Below are 14,173 nucleotides of genomic sequence, written 5' to 3' on the forward strand. Positions count from 1 at the left end.
GCTGGATTAAATACATACTAAATAAATGAAGGTCTGTGAGAATGAATGAACTGCAAATATGAAAAAAAAATTCAAATGTCCCAGCAAAAACTCTAAAGTTAGAAGCAAAAAAGTTTTTTTTTGCCAAATTTGGGGTTTCTGAGACCCAGACACTTTTTCATATCTCTGTCATCCATCCCATATGATGCTATGTTGTCTGCACTTTGTATTGAAGAGAACTGGGTTTTACATTTTCTCGCCTTTTTGTGGTGCTTCATCAATTTAAGTAAAGAAACAAGAGCTTTGATCTATGCTTGCTCATATAGCTTTGCCAATGCAGCCTGAAATTCTGGATGAACCGATTTAATATCATGTAAATAATTACCTCGAAACAGGACCCTGCTACTTCCCAGCAGTGTACTGTGCACCAACTTTGTGTCACCTGAGACAGGCCATACGGCAGTGATGGCAATACTCTCACATCTATACAAGTTTAGGAGAATACAGCTGTTAAAACTGTTAAAACACTAGAATCAGACCAGTACTCCAGTATGAAAAGCTCAGGCATCGATCATGTCTTACAGTCTTCATCAACATGTGAAGTTTACTTATTTCTCACAGATGAGAAGTTCACAGAAGTGCTCAGAATTATGGCGACTGTGTCTCTATGATGACTGAGCAGATTTCATCTCCAGGACAAGTAAGTATAAATAAGCGGAATAAGTGGAGTTTCTGGTTTTCAAGACCAAGAATCAAGTGTCAACCTCGAAAGCCTCATAGTTAAAGGAGCAATCTGTAACAACAGCATGTCCAAAAATGAGCACTGCAGTTCAAATAGTAAGTTGGAGCTACAGACGATATATGAAATAGGCTGAATCCCTATTTAATATACAGTCTATGGGTGAAACAAGTTATTTCTCCTGCCCCCTCCTCCCCAGACCGAAGCTCAGGCAATCTGCAGGAATGCAAGACAAGAGTCACGTTGTAATGTATCAATAACAAAGACGAGTCCTCCCCTGTCAGTTGACCACCTGTTTATAACTCTGTCAGTTGTCTGTCAATGTAAAGTTCAGTCTGTTATCCTGAAAACAAAAGCTCACTGCTCTGAAAATACACAATCTGGAGTTCAGTGACTTCCTGCCAGACTCTATTAACAATTTGCTCAACTGAACCGTTATAAACATCTTCTCCTTCTGAAAGATTATTTTATGATTTCTTATGAGTCATAAACAGTCACTTACTCATTCAGTGAACATTCTGCATTAATTTAAACTTTAATTAACATGGAATGGAAGTAGAGTAGTAAAAAATTTGAAGCTGTAGTGTTGTCATCAGAGAAGCAGGAATTTCAGTTTAGCATATTTCCTTAATCTCTGATGACATATCATGGTCATTTCATGATTTATTACAGTAAATATATTACAGATTTCTCCTTTAACACACCAGTGTTATTCAGGCAAAAGTGTATTTTATTGTATGTAATTATTAGGGAGGATAGGTGAGGATGACCTGCAGGAAAGCAGATGGTGTAAATGTTCTCGGATTAGTTATGGACGGCTTGATATCGATGCCTTGAGAGAAGCATCTTTTATTTATATGCAGCTGTGGGTGAAATGTTTCAGAAATTTCCCCGTGAGCATAAAAAAGTGCAGACTCTGAAAGCCCTTGATACATTTTTGGCATATAATATATTTGAGACTTTTATTGTGAGCAGGTGGAGGTTTGATGCTTTGCCTCAGGACACTTCAGGAGGCCGTGCCCCACTGTGGGCATTGAACCCGTGACCGCGGTGTTAGAGGCCTGGTGTGTCCTGTCAGCTGCCTGCAGGACGGATGGTCTCTGCTGGGGGACGGCGTGTTCCTCTCAGCCAGAAAAATTACATGGATGATGAATTTGGTGCCATTCATGGACACGAGCATTGATCGCTGCCTCGTCCATCACCAATCACTTTACACCCACATATTGACACGCGGAGCGCTCTGAAGTGTTCTGCCGAGCTCCATCAATCTACTGCTGCCTAAATATCTCACACCGCCTGTGTGTCAGACAGGCAGGACTGTGACTCAGGAGGTTGCAAGTTTGAAACCCTGCACCCTGCAGAGTAACAGTGAAAGCACTCTAGTTTTCATTTTCTACTTTATTTCAGTTGGTCAGATCCCAATTTTGATTGTGATCAATTTTAGTTTTCCCAGTTGCATGTGAATCAGGGTCGGCTCTCTCCCAAAGAGAGAGGTGGTGATGCATCTGGTGCTGTTTTGACAACAGGCTGTATATAAAAATGAACAACGCGTCTAAACACTCATCTCTCAAAAATTAAGCCAAAATACCCAGGATACGCTGCCATCTTGCGCTGGTCACATCATTTGGAGTCAGAGTCTGTGCAGTAGTGATCAGGGTTGGGGCCGCGGTATCCATGCCCCGCCCACACAGCCAGCTGACTCAGTCATGAGCATAGCTCAGCTGTCAATCATGACATGAAACCTACTTTTTATGCATAAAAATAACTTATTAAAACCAAACTGAAAATGAACACATGAACAAACATCAGTAAAAAGAGGAACTTCAAGGAATAGTTCACTCAAAAATGACAATTCAGTCATTTTCTACTCAGCCTCATGCTGATTGAAGGTCGGCTTTATTTTGTTAGTCTGCAAAACACTGCTGGAGTTTCACAGGGAAACTGTTGCAGAATCTCACTAACAATGGAAATGAATGGTGACCAGTTTTCAAACGTAACAGAATGAAAACATAAAACGCCTCCATACTGCTCGTCTGGTGTAATCCAAGTCTCCTAAAGCCCCAACATGCCGTTCGCGCACCGTCACACCACACACACACACACACACACACACACACACACACACACACACACACACACACACACACACACAGAGTTCAGACAGTGTGCACGTGATCATGGCTCCAAGTTAAAGATCTACAGTGAAGATTCAGGATAAAAACATGGTGTAAAGAAGAGCAGACTGACTGCCTGACTCTACGACAGGTCTGGACCTCGTAAATTGTGTTCGTATCTGAAGGAAAATTCACAATACAATAAAACTGGTGAATGCAACCAGTTCACCTAAATCACTCGTACACACCACAAATCTAGTCGTACGAGTGGTTCTTGCATGAGGCCCAGTGTTTCTGTAAGCAAGAAAATTGCTTTCAGTTGCTGAAACCCGAACCACAGAGGAAGAAACAGTTATATGAATCATTTTTATTAGCCTTCACATTATGAAAAGACAGGTCAACGTTTTGTAATCTGGAGGATCTGCTGTTGTTTTTCCTAACAAAGAAAGTCAAACGGTCAGAAGAGATGAGCTAAACAGCAAAACTGAGAAAGAAAAGAAAAAGACACAATTGATCAGATGTTGTTTGTCCCTGAGCTCTGATCACTGTTTTCTGTGACCATCCTGTTTAAAGTCAGTTCATCAAAGGATTTAATGGATTTTTAAAAACCAGCATCAGCAGGAAAGATGCATTTTATCAGAAAATCTTAACAAGCAGCTCATTCCTGCTCGTCCCTGTGAACTGAGTCAGAGCAGCTGAGAAGCAGAGGACAGTCCTGCACAGCTGCAGACAGCTGGAGTCAAATTATTGCTTTTTCAATTAGACTGCTTCTGCCGTTTTTCATCCAGATAATTAGTCAAATCCTCCGACCGCCAACGATTAAGTAGAAATACTAAAGGCCACAGAGACACGCAATCAATCTATTTTAAGATTGCTCTGTTCTGTTCCTCAAATCCTGTTAGGCCGCAGGCGCGTGTGCTTCTGACTTAGCCTGCTTCCTGGGGCACGTCTCAGACTGAAGACCGGTTAATTGGGGACGGCTTGTACAGTTGGGGACAAAAACAGAGCACCCAATTGGGAAAAGGCTGATTTTTGGATCGGTGGTCAAGACCAGGGTTTGGGTAAGCCTCCTGGAAATTAATGCAAGTCTATGTAATGATCTCAAAAGTGATCTAAGTCAGGGGTTCCCAAACTTTTTCATGTCAGGGACCCCCACATTAGATGCACATTAGACCATAAACCTCTGGCTTGAGAGGACTTTATCTTAAGGAATCCATTCTGAGTAATTTTTAAAAAATCTTTAGTTTTGAAGATAATAAAGTCCTCAAAGTTAATCAATGATCAAACTAGGATCACTATAATGACAATCCATTGAAACGGTTAACCCTGTTTCTTCCCTTGTTGTTTCAGCCTCCAAAAACATGATAAAAGCAAAAGACAGAATCAGTGGGATTTGTCCAAACTGTTTGTAAATGCACCAAAACAATTAACAGTTTCATGGCAGCAACTTTTTTCCTTTATAAATCTCATTAATCTAAAATGCATAATAAAGTATCCCACAAATTAGAAGCACTTTACATGAATGAGAATGAAAAATGTCTCTTAAACAAATTGTCTCAAACCATCCAGTTATTGAAAGTCAAAAACAGACTCATCTGGCCTCTGTAGAGCCTGTTAGTCTTTGTTTAGATCAGGGCTGCCCAAACTGGGGCACATGGACTAAAGTTGGCCCCCCATAACATTTAATTCAGCCCACCAGATGTTTCTAGCTTTAATTAAGAATGAATATATAAATTGTTATTGATGCTGTTTTATTTTTGTCTGTCGTCTCTTTTGTCTCTCTCACCTTTCCAGTCCACCTTCACCTGTCTTGTTCAATAGAGGCAAAACCCCCAAAATAATATAAAAAACTCTTTAAATAGGATCCTTTATTATGAATTATTTTTCATAATCTGAGCAGACGGATAGAGTGACTCTTTGCACAGGAAGTTAACTTGGGATCTCAGTATCATTTTGTATCTGTTCAACACATCAGGTTTGTGCTTTTGTCTCATGGCCCAACAGGAAGTTTCAGTTTTGGCCCTTGAAGGGAAAAAGTTTGTCCAGCCCTGATTTACATTTTACAAACAGTCCATGTTCCCTCACAAACAGCAGTGAGGACAAGTTAAAGCTGCCTGTTGGACGTCCTGGAGCAGCTTTAATCCTCCATCTAATCATCTACAACAAGGTCTATATCAGTACTGTCAAATAAAAATCAAACTGTGCAAGACATTTTCAATTAAAAACAGTTTAAAACAGTGTTTTAGTTTAGAACTAGTTATAGGCCTTTTCATGTTTACTTATTTTTCCTGGTAAATAAAGTAATTATTAATACTTGTTTATTAACTGGCTCCTAAAATATGAAAATAAAAAATTTACAAGTGAAAAAGAATAATAAAGAATAAAATAATACAACAGAATGATAAAGAAAAAGAAATACAGAAATTAAGGAGAATAAAATATTACTAAAATTTAAAAGAAATTCAGATATGTGATATCTGATGTTTGCTTTATTTAAATTCTTTATTTTATTCATTTTCAGTTCATGAGTTCATAAAATTTCTATGAATTATAAACATTTTTCTGATCCAGTTTTCTTTTCTTGTCATTTCTTCATAATGTCTCTGTAAAGTTGCTGATATTGAGTTTGACATGTGAATCAAAGGTCTTTTTAATCAGCAACATTTCAAAGTGACTCGTCTCAGATTATCAGACAGATTTCTTTCATTCATTTACTTCTTTCTTTATTTTCAGATTGATTTTAGGTCGACAACTTTACATCTGTCCAATAAAAACGAGCCTTTAAGCTAATTCTGTTAAATTTATAGTAATGTTTAATAATATGTTCTGTCCCCGGAACATTAATTAATGTTAATGAATGAAGGCCACACCCCTGTGTCACCTGTCCATCCTGACAACCAATCACTGACCGTTTTTTCGAATAGTCAGCCCATGTCTCTTCCTTCATAACGGAAGTAAAAGGGAAGTGACGGTGTCTGAAAGACGGCGTGGGAAAAAACACCACGTGAGTCTCCGAAAAGACCGAATATCTCCGGAACCAGCCGATCAATAATGTCCCTTCACAGCAGGTGAGTTAGTGAACGCCAGGTTTTCATTTCTCCTTTTCTCCGTTTATTTTCTTCTTTCACAAACTTTTTCTGTTTGATTTTCTGTTTGATCATGAAGCAGACAGCTGACACCTGACCACAGATCTGTGATGAACTTTGTTGGCGAGTTGATTTAATAAACTGAACCGCTGAAACTTTTCCACAGATCCTCATTTGATTTGTTTCAGTGAAGATGGTTTACTCGGACTGAATTTTGAGATCCTGAACTGAACAAACTGAGTTCTTTTTGCTGTTTATTTCTGCAGACCTGAAAAGTTGTGTTTTTATGTTGAACTCTGAAGAGTTTCAAGGAATATTTAGATAATAGACTTGACTTTTCTCTTTTGTCTCTCTGGTTAAATATGTTTTTTCATCATCCCGTCATTTACACTGATTTATACTGAACTGACTTGTGCTTCATTGTCACCCTGATTATTTGTGTTCTGTTGTTCTGCTGGTTCATTTCTGATGAAAAGTGGGTTTATGAATGTATTCATGCATCCAGGTGGAGGAATGACCTTTTAAAATTTCAAACAGGAAATTGTCAGATGAACTCTGGCTGCACCATAAATACAGTGATGAAATATTTTGCTGATGATCAGTGCATCATGATTTTTGCAAAATGTTGAGCAAAGTAAAGTAATGAATGACAGCTGCTCAAACTACCATCATCTAAACCTCTTTTCATTCAGCAGTTTTTCCCTCAGTTTTAAATGGAGTTACCTTCATCCATCTTTTTAGACGTTTTCTTACAAAAGGTTATGAGACATCTCTGAAAATAATTAATTTTATTGTGATTGCCATTATTTTCAAACTCTTATATGCATTCTGTGTATAGTTGATCCTTATTTCTTAATTCAGGTTTATTATATACATGTTCACTCTATTTTCATTTTTTTTAATGCATAGTTATCAAAAATACTGGTTAAAATTTATGGTTTCATCACCTTTTCATTTGGGACAATAGAGTAAAATATAATGCTTCCTTTAGTTGTCACAAACTTTAACCACTTTTGAGGGATTATTGTGTGTGTACATACATACACACATGCAGTACTGTGCAAAGGTTTTAGGCAGGTGTGAAGAAATGCTTCCTGGCATAAAACCTTTGTTCTCCAGATGAATGTTTGTTCACATAGTTTATGTATTTTCCAGTAAAAATTATCATTCCCACTATGATCATATTGCAAATTGCACTCTCAGTTTCAGTCCAACTAATCATAGTATGACTTTTTACTATATGGTGCAGCTCTGACTGTGGGTTCATGTGAGGTGAGTCCACTCTGTTACCGCTTCGATTTGATCTCATTGATATTCAGTGCTGACGCCTGCCTTTCCTTTCAAACAAGCATCAGAGACGCTGCTGATTCTCAGCAAAGAATCAAACAACCAATGATTTTATTTTTGTTCTTGTTTTTCTTTTACATTTTAAATATAAAAACCTCATAAGGTGAAAGTCAGCAGCTTCACTGTGTCGATAATGTGCAGTCTGACAAGTGTGTGTGTGTGTACTCATTTACTCAAAGTACTCTACTTAAGTACAAATTAGAGGTACTTTAGACTTGACTACATTTCAAGTTTTTTCCAGCCTCTCAAATGTAAAACAAATCTGTAGCTTTTCCTTGTCTTAAAGTGCAGTAAACTGAATAATTTTGAGTTTTGTGTTGTGATCACACAAAACAAAACAGGTGAAAGTGTTACTTTGAGCTCTGGATAATTTTGATGGCATCTCTCTAAACAATAAACAGATTAATCAAGAAAATAACCACCAGATTAATCCATAATAAAAATAATCATATAGTTGCAGCCGTATATAAAGAGAATAAAGCATGAGACAAAATATTTAATGATATCATGCATACTTTAATGTACTTCTTATACTTCTGGTCAACATTTAAAAAGTATAAATAGGTCTCTCTTCATGTAGAAGCTGTGACAGTCCTGGGGCTTGTGTGTGTTGACAGAAGGAGGAATCTGCAAACTGCTTCACCACATGTGTGTAGATGCCACATTGGTCTTTGGATTGTCTTGCTGCCATATTGGACAGGGTGCTTTGTGTTATGTTTTTTTTTTTCTAACTTGCGCTCGTTTAAACTGTTTTCCCGGCCCTTGTCATTACCTGTTAAGTGGTGCGCTGAAATGGAGCAGACCCAGTGTTGCAGGTTCCTGGCTGGGTGAAGGTGGAGGCCATCAAGTCGCGGGTGGATCTAGGGGTGAGACCACAGGGACACTGGCACCAGCTGAATCTGATTGGCCCCTGAAGTCCCCTTGTTTGCTTCAGAGCAATTCATTGGTTGAATTTAGAAAGATCTGAGACACGTTCAATCTGAAATTGTTGTGCACTGTTTTGCTACAATTTCCAGATTGATCAACATGTTTCCTCAAAATGGTGTGCAACTGGGTTTTTTTTTTTCTTGTTTTGTCTTGTTTGGAGGGTGTGTCACAGGTGTTACCCAATCAGAAGTGATGCATATGTAAACACTGTTGTGTTAAAAGGTGTTGCAGTGCAGTTCACATTCGTACTCAAGAGTGTGTTCAATGCAGCACCATGTTGCTGTGTTTTGTTGGGGCTGAATGCAGCCTTGTTTCAGTAACTTTACTTCCTGCTCTCGTGTCTTTCCTCCCCGTTTGATCGCCTGTCCCGTCCTGATAATATTCACCTGTCCCTCAGTGTCCTTCTGTCCCTTTTGTATTTAGTCTGTGTTCACCTCTCTCATTGACAGTTTGTCCTCCTACCTTTTGTTAAGTGTTCCAGCCTTTTCTTAGTGTTTTGTTCTACTGGGCGTTTGTTTTCCTGAAACTTGTCCCATAAAATAAAACTTATTCTTGTGGTCTCCCCTTCTTTGGCAGCATTTAGTCAGGTTGTAAATATTAGGAGAAAAAAAAATGCGTCCCTGGTAAATACTGTTAAATTGCAATTATTAATTACTACTTATCACTAATTATTACCAAAACGTTTGCATTTAATCAAAACTGAGTTTAGTGCTGAAAAACATATCTGCTAAAAAAGGAAAAGCTGTGTCTTTGTGACTGTCCAAAGAAATCTCATGATGATCTGCACATTGGTTTCAGGTGAATTTTGTGTTGCTATAGCAACAGTTTCAACAGAATTTAACTGACCCTGTTACATGGTCCATTTTGTCGGATCTGTGACCAAACTTCAGAATCACTGAACTGCTTCATCCATACATGAATACGTCTCTGCCAGTAACCTAATATCAATATCAGAGTACTCGATTACTTTCCATTATCTTGTATTACCGCAAGATAAAATTCTGTAGCCTAATATTTTATGTATGTTTTTAGGTTTGATAGTTTGTCCAGCTGTTCCTTCATTTGTTATGTCTAACTGATTGATTGATTTGATTTAAAGATAAATTAATGGTGAAATTTCCACCCAGTGAATATTTTTTTTTCTCACAGAGGTCATGATGATGAATTGGCAGCTGTAAGATCAGTTATGGTTTTACTTACTTTACAATCAGAGGTGGTAAAAGTACACATTATTAGAAGTACAGATACGTGTATAAAAAAAGACTTGAGTAAAAGTAGAAGTACAGATTCAGCTTACTTAAGCAAAAGTGAAAAGGTACAGGCTCTGACACGTATTCATATAAGGTCTGTTTTCTCTTGTTACGTCATTGATCTTATTTTTGTCTTTTTAAATCTTGTTACATCTTTTTTGTCTTGTTTCGTCATTTTCATCTCAGGCTTTTAAATCATTTTCGCCTCGTTATGTTTTAGTTGTTCTTGTCTGTCGTTTTCTTCTTGTTACATCTTTTATGTTGTTTTTGTCGTAAGTCATTTTCATCTCGTCACAGCTTGTCACATCATTTTCATATTGTTACATCTTATGATGTTTTTGTCTTGTTGCAGCTACGTAATTTTCGTCTTCTGTCTTTTGGTTGTTTTTGTCTGATGTTTTCATCTTGTCACATCGTTTATGTTGATTTCTCCTTGTTACATCTTCTTGCATCATTTTTGTTTTTGACTATTATAGAATTTTTGTCTCCTGTGTCGTTAAGTACTTTTCATCTTATGTCTTTTAGTTGTTTTTGTCTTGTTACTGTACGTCTTTTAATTTTTCGTCTCCTTACATCTTGGTACGTTGTTTTCCTCTTGCATTAAAACTAAAGTTACAGGTCTGCTTTATAAAGTAAAGAGTACAACTTCTTCAAATTTTTGGATTGAAAGTAAAAAGTTGTAAGAAAAAAATACTCGAGTAAAGTACCAAAAAAAAATTATAATAACAAAGTTTTGTAATGTTACTTCCCATCTCTGCTAATCTCCATTTTTACTATCCAGATTACATAATCCGTACTCCATACATCCAATACTCCCCAAATTGTTGGTATGTGACCAGTTGGGTGTGAGGCAATTGGCAGACAGATGCAAGTTTAATACATCTGGTTGGTCAAGTCCAAACGAGTCCAAATGTCTGTGACTGAAATGAAAATGTGTTACACCCGTCCCCTGTCTCCCCTATGTAGCTTGTGTGTGTGTGTGTGTGTGTGTGAGAGAGAGAGTGAGTGTGCGCGCACGTCGCATCAGCGTTGCCGCTGATGAAAACTCTCTCTCTCTCTCTCTCTCTCTCTCTCTCTCTCCTGCTGCTTCTCCTCAGTCTCAGTTTTAGTATCGACCTCCTTCACGCAGCATCTCCACCCTCCTCCTCCTCCTCCACCGCCTCAGCCTCAGCATCAGCACCGCTTCCTCTGCAGGTGGATGGAGGCTGGAAGCCCCGGAGACACGAGCCATGCACGGGAACAGCTGCCGGTAGGGCTCGGCTCGGCGCGGCTGCTCCGAGCTGTTTTTTTTTTTTGTCTTCGGCGGGTTTCCTCCCATAGGTGTCTCTTTGATTTGGTGTGTGTGGATGCAGCGTGATGCCAGGTCTTTGTCTCTCCAGCGTGTGTGTGTGTCTTTGAGGGAGGAGAAGGCTGTTTGGCAAGTGGACAATTGTTGCTTGATACCTCTTTGTATTTGAAATTGATTGATTGATTGACAGGCTTCAACATCGCCAGGAATCAGGTGTTTTATCGCCTAATTTTGCGTAAAACCTCAACAATATTCGTATCAAACGGGGCTCAAACGCGTCTGCGCTGCTCTGTAATGAGTTTATCCGACTTTCTGTTGATCTCACCTCAGTGTAATTTTCCTGTAGTGTTTTTATCATAAGGGCGTGGGGGGTTTGTGTGTTTTACCCACGATTCTATTCCATTTCTGCTCGTTTCTGCGCCCAGAATGCACCAGATGCCGATGCTTTCCCAAAATAAAGGATGTAACGCTCTCTTCGTCTTTCTCCTCCTTTTCTCTTTCTCCCTCCATCCCTCCTCCTTCTCTTTATTTTCCAGTCAGACTGCTGAGCACCTCCCTTCGCGCCGGGGACCACATCCTTAAATGACCCGCGGCTGAGGAAGGGGGGTGTCTCCGGATCTAGCGCCCGGATCATGGCATGCTGCCCACCCCGGGCATCCAGCACTGACCATGGGGCTCCGGTCCAGGACCGTCGCTAGCGGCTCGGAGGAGCACAAGAAGAGCTCCGGCGCTCCTCCTCCCGGGGACTTATTGGACCAAGGCACCGGGGGAGCGGACAAGGATGGCGCGCTGTTGCTGGTGTCCGCGGGCCGGGACGACTACAAGCGTGGCTCTCAGGGCATCGGCATCGGGCTGCTGGCCAAGACCCCCCTGAACTACACCCGACCGGCCAAGAGGAATAACATCCGCAAGAGGAGGATCCAGAACTTGATCTACGACGCGCTGGAGAGGCCGAGAGGATGGGCGCTGCTCTACCACGCGTTCGTGTGAGTACATGAGGCGTTTTTACAACTTGTTCAGAGATGAAATGAGCAGCCGAGGAGTGAGAGCCTCCTCAGCCTGCTGGATGTCACGGAGCTGCTGATTGTGTCAGAGCCATTCCGCCAAATCGGTGCTTTTTCCGTCTACAGGACAAAACGTGCAAGGAAAAATATCTGTACAATACATTACAGTATCCAGCAAAGTGTCCCGCACTTTGGCCTAATTGCAGTTTGAAGATTCATCAAGTAAAACTTTAATCAAAACTACCCAGAACACTGAAAAAATAAGATTTTAGCCCATCCCCACTCTCTAACTACACCTCACCATGAGATTATTGAAATCCCTCAAATCTGATTCTTTGAATTGTTGTGTGACTCCAGTTCCAGTTTAGACATTTAAATACACTCTCTTAGTAGAAATTCACAATATGTTGGTTACTCTATATATATTAGTTGTGTCCCAAGGTTTATACTCATCATCAGAGTCTCCTTGAGGCCATGGTGAGACCAAGAGTAAAATTCTACTCTATTTTCTGTAAAAAAAAAAAAAAAAAAGAAAAAAGAAAAAAAAAGAAGCCATTTCGTCAGTTTAATGGAGAACGTCAGTGTTCAGTCATGTTATCATGCTGTTAGTATTGATTCCATATGGCTACATTTGAAGTATCTCCTAATGTTATGCTAAAAAACAATCCTGTTTCCTTGTAATAAATAAATAAAATGGCCTGATGGTCCCAAAACAGCATTTTGCTGATGGAGACAGGCTTATTGAACCTGGGGCACGTCCAGTCTGAAAAGGGCGCCCACTGTTTTACTGTATTTTCCATGTTGACCGGTCAGTTTTCTCAAAATGTGTGCAGCAGGCTTTGAGATACATTGTCTCTCGTTTGATGGGTGTGTCTCAGGTGTCACCCAATCAGTAGCGACATGTATGTAAACCATACAGCATTAAGAAGGTGTTGCAGGGCAGTGCGCTTGCGTGCACAACAGTGTGTTCAGTGCGGCACTGTTTCTGTTTAAATAAATGTTTTGCTGGTGACCAGGTTGCTCAATTGTGATGCAGGTCATGTAATGTCACTCCCGTGACATCACATTCATGGATTACGTTGCAGTTTGGTTTGGTTGTAGCAATAAAACTACTCGGTTGGGATTTAGAAATGATTTTGGTTTGGGTTAAAATAACGGAAATGACATCACTCGTCTGACACATTTTCCAGCCAGAAAACTTGGAAAAAATAAATAAAATGGCCTAAAACTCCGTACTGAATGGAAACGCTGAGCAGCGGGCTTTGACATACATTTTCTCTCGTTTGGTGGGCGTACCACATGTGTTCAGCAGGTAAAATAGGAGGTAAAATAATTAAACACTGTGTGTGAGCTGAAAGTAGCCCATAAATATGTGATGCAGGTCAACTAACATAACTCATGTGACATTAAATACATGGTTTACATTGTAAAATGGTTTAAGCAATAAAACTGCAAGTGACATCACTTGCAGAACAGACGTCACATCCATAACGAAATTTTAAGTTACTCTCATGCACAAGGAACTTGAACCGCAGTCTTCTGGGTGAAAGTCCTGTGTTTGTTTGATATGCTTCTCCTGTCATATTTACTACGTCCATTAGGGGGCACCGCCTATCAGTCAGAATAAGCTGCTTGCACTTAAAACCAGCATGCACATTTTTCTGGTGACGACGGCCTGACAAAAACATGCACTTTAGATGAAGTGCTAAAGAACTGAAATGAAAGAATTGAGATGAATTTTGAAAAGTTACAACATCCAAATGGCACCGATTCGGCGGAACGGCTCTTCAGAGTCTGAGTCTCTGGAATGAGTTGACTCACTTTGTTGCAGCAATTTTCAGTCCATTAATGAAGGCTTGTGCTGCACTGATGTGGAACCCAGTGAGGCTGTAACCTAATATTACTGTGGGAAATGAATAGTTTCCTCCTGGATGTCGCTCGGTTATACAACCTCTCAGTCAGTCATTGAGCTGCTGGGCTGTTGGCTGCACATCTGAGGTGTGTTTGAGTCTGAATTCAAGGATTCGGCTGCAGATTTTTCCAGTTGTCATGTGAGTGATTGTGCTTCCAAACCACTTAAACCCACCAAACTTACATAAGCAGAGCTTCAACAGATGGCTGATGAATCGTGGTGTTTGAGCTGTGTGATATTTTTTGTTCAAGTAGGTTACCAAACTCTCCGCTCAGAGGGAAACTTTGTCCTGAATTTGTGGTTGTTCTTCACTCAGTTCTGAATGGACTTTAGCTTATTTTAGCTATGATTAACAGCTCAGCTGGTGTTTTACATCCATTAGTCTGTGCAAGAAATACATGTAGGGTTGCTTCTACAGTAAGATCACACTTCATCCACTCCAAAGTGATGGATGCACAGTTTGGATGTTTTTTACCTGCTTCTCATGGCTGATATGGATAATTTTACATGTTTGTATTTTAAAAACA

General features: G+C 39.7%; 1 protein-coding gene across 1 annotated transcript in view; it reads left to right on the forward strand.

The window, feature by feature from the left end:
• Positions 1 to 10,552: 10,552 nt before the first annotated feature.
• Positions 10,553 to 14,173, forward strand: part of kcnq3 (potassium voltage-gated channel, KQT-like subfamily, member 3) — a 132,372-nt gene continuing 128,751 nt past the window's right edge. The window contains exons 1-2 of the mRNA XM_084732620.1: positions 10,553 to 10,691; positions 11,267 to 11,716. Coding sequence (XP_084588746.1) covers positions 11,400 to 11,716 — 317 coding nt within the window. The 5' untranslated portion in view covers positions 10,553 to 10,691; positions 11,267 to 11,399. The remainder of the gene's footprint in view (positions 10,692 to 11,266; positions 11,717 to 14,173) is intronic.

This window comes from Lutjanus erythropterus, chromosome 12 (assembly GCF_056507025.1).
Source record: "Lutjanus erythropterus isolate fLutEry1 chromosome 12, fLutEry1.hap2, whole genome shotgun sequence".
NCBI classification, from domain to species: Eukaryota; Metazoa; Chordata; class Actinopteri; order Lutjaniformes; family Lutjanidae; genus Lutjanus; species Lutjanus erythropterus.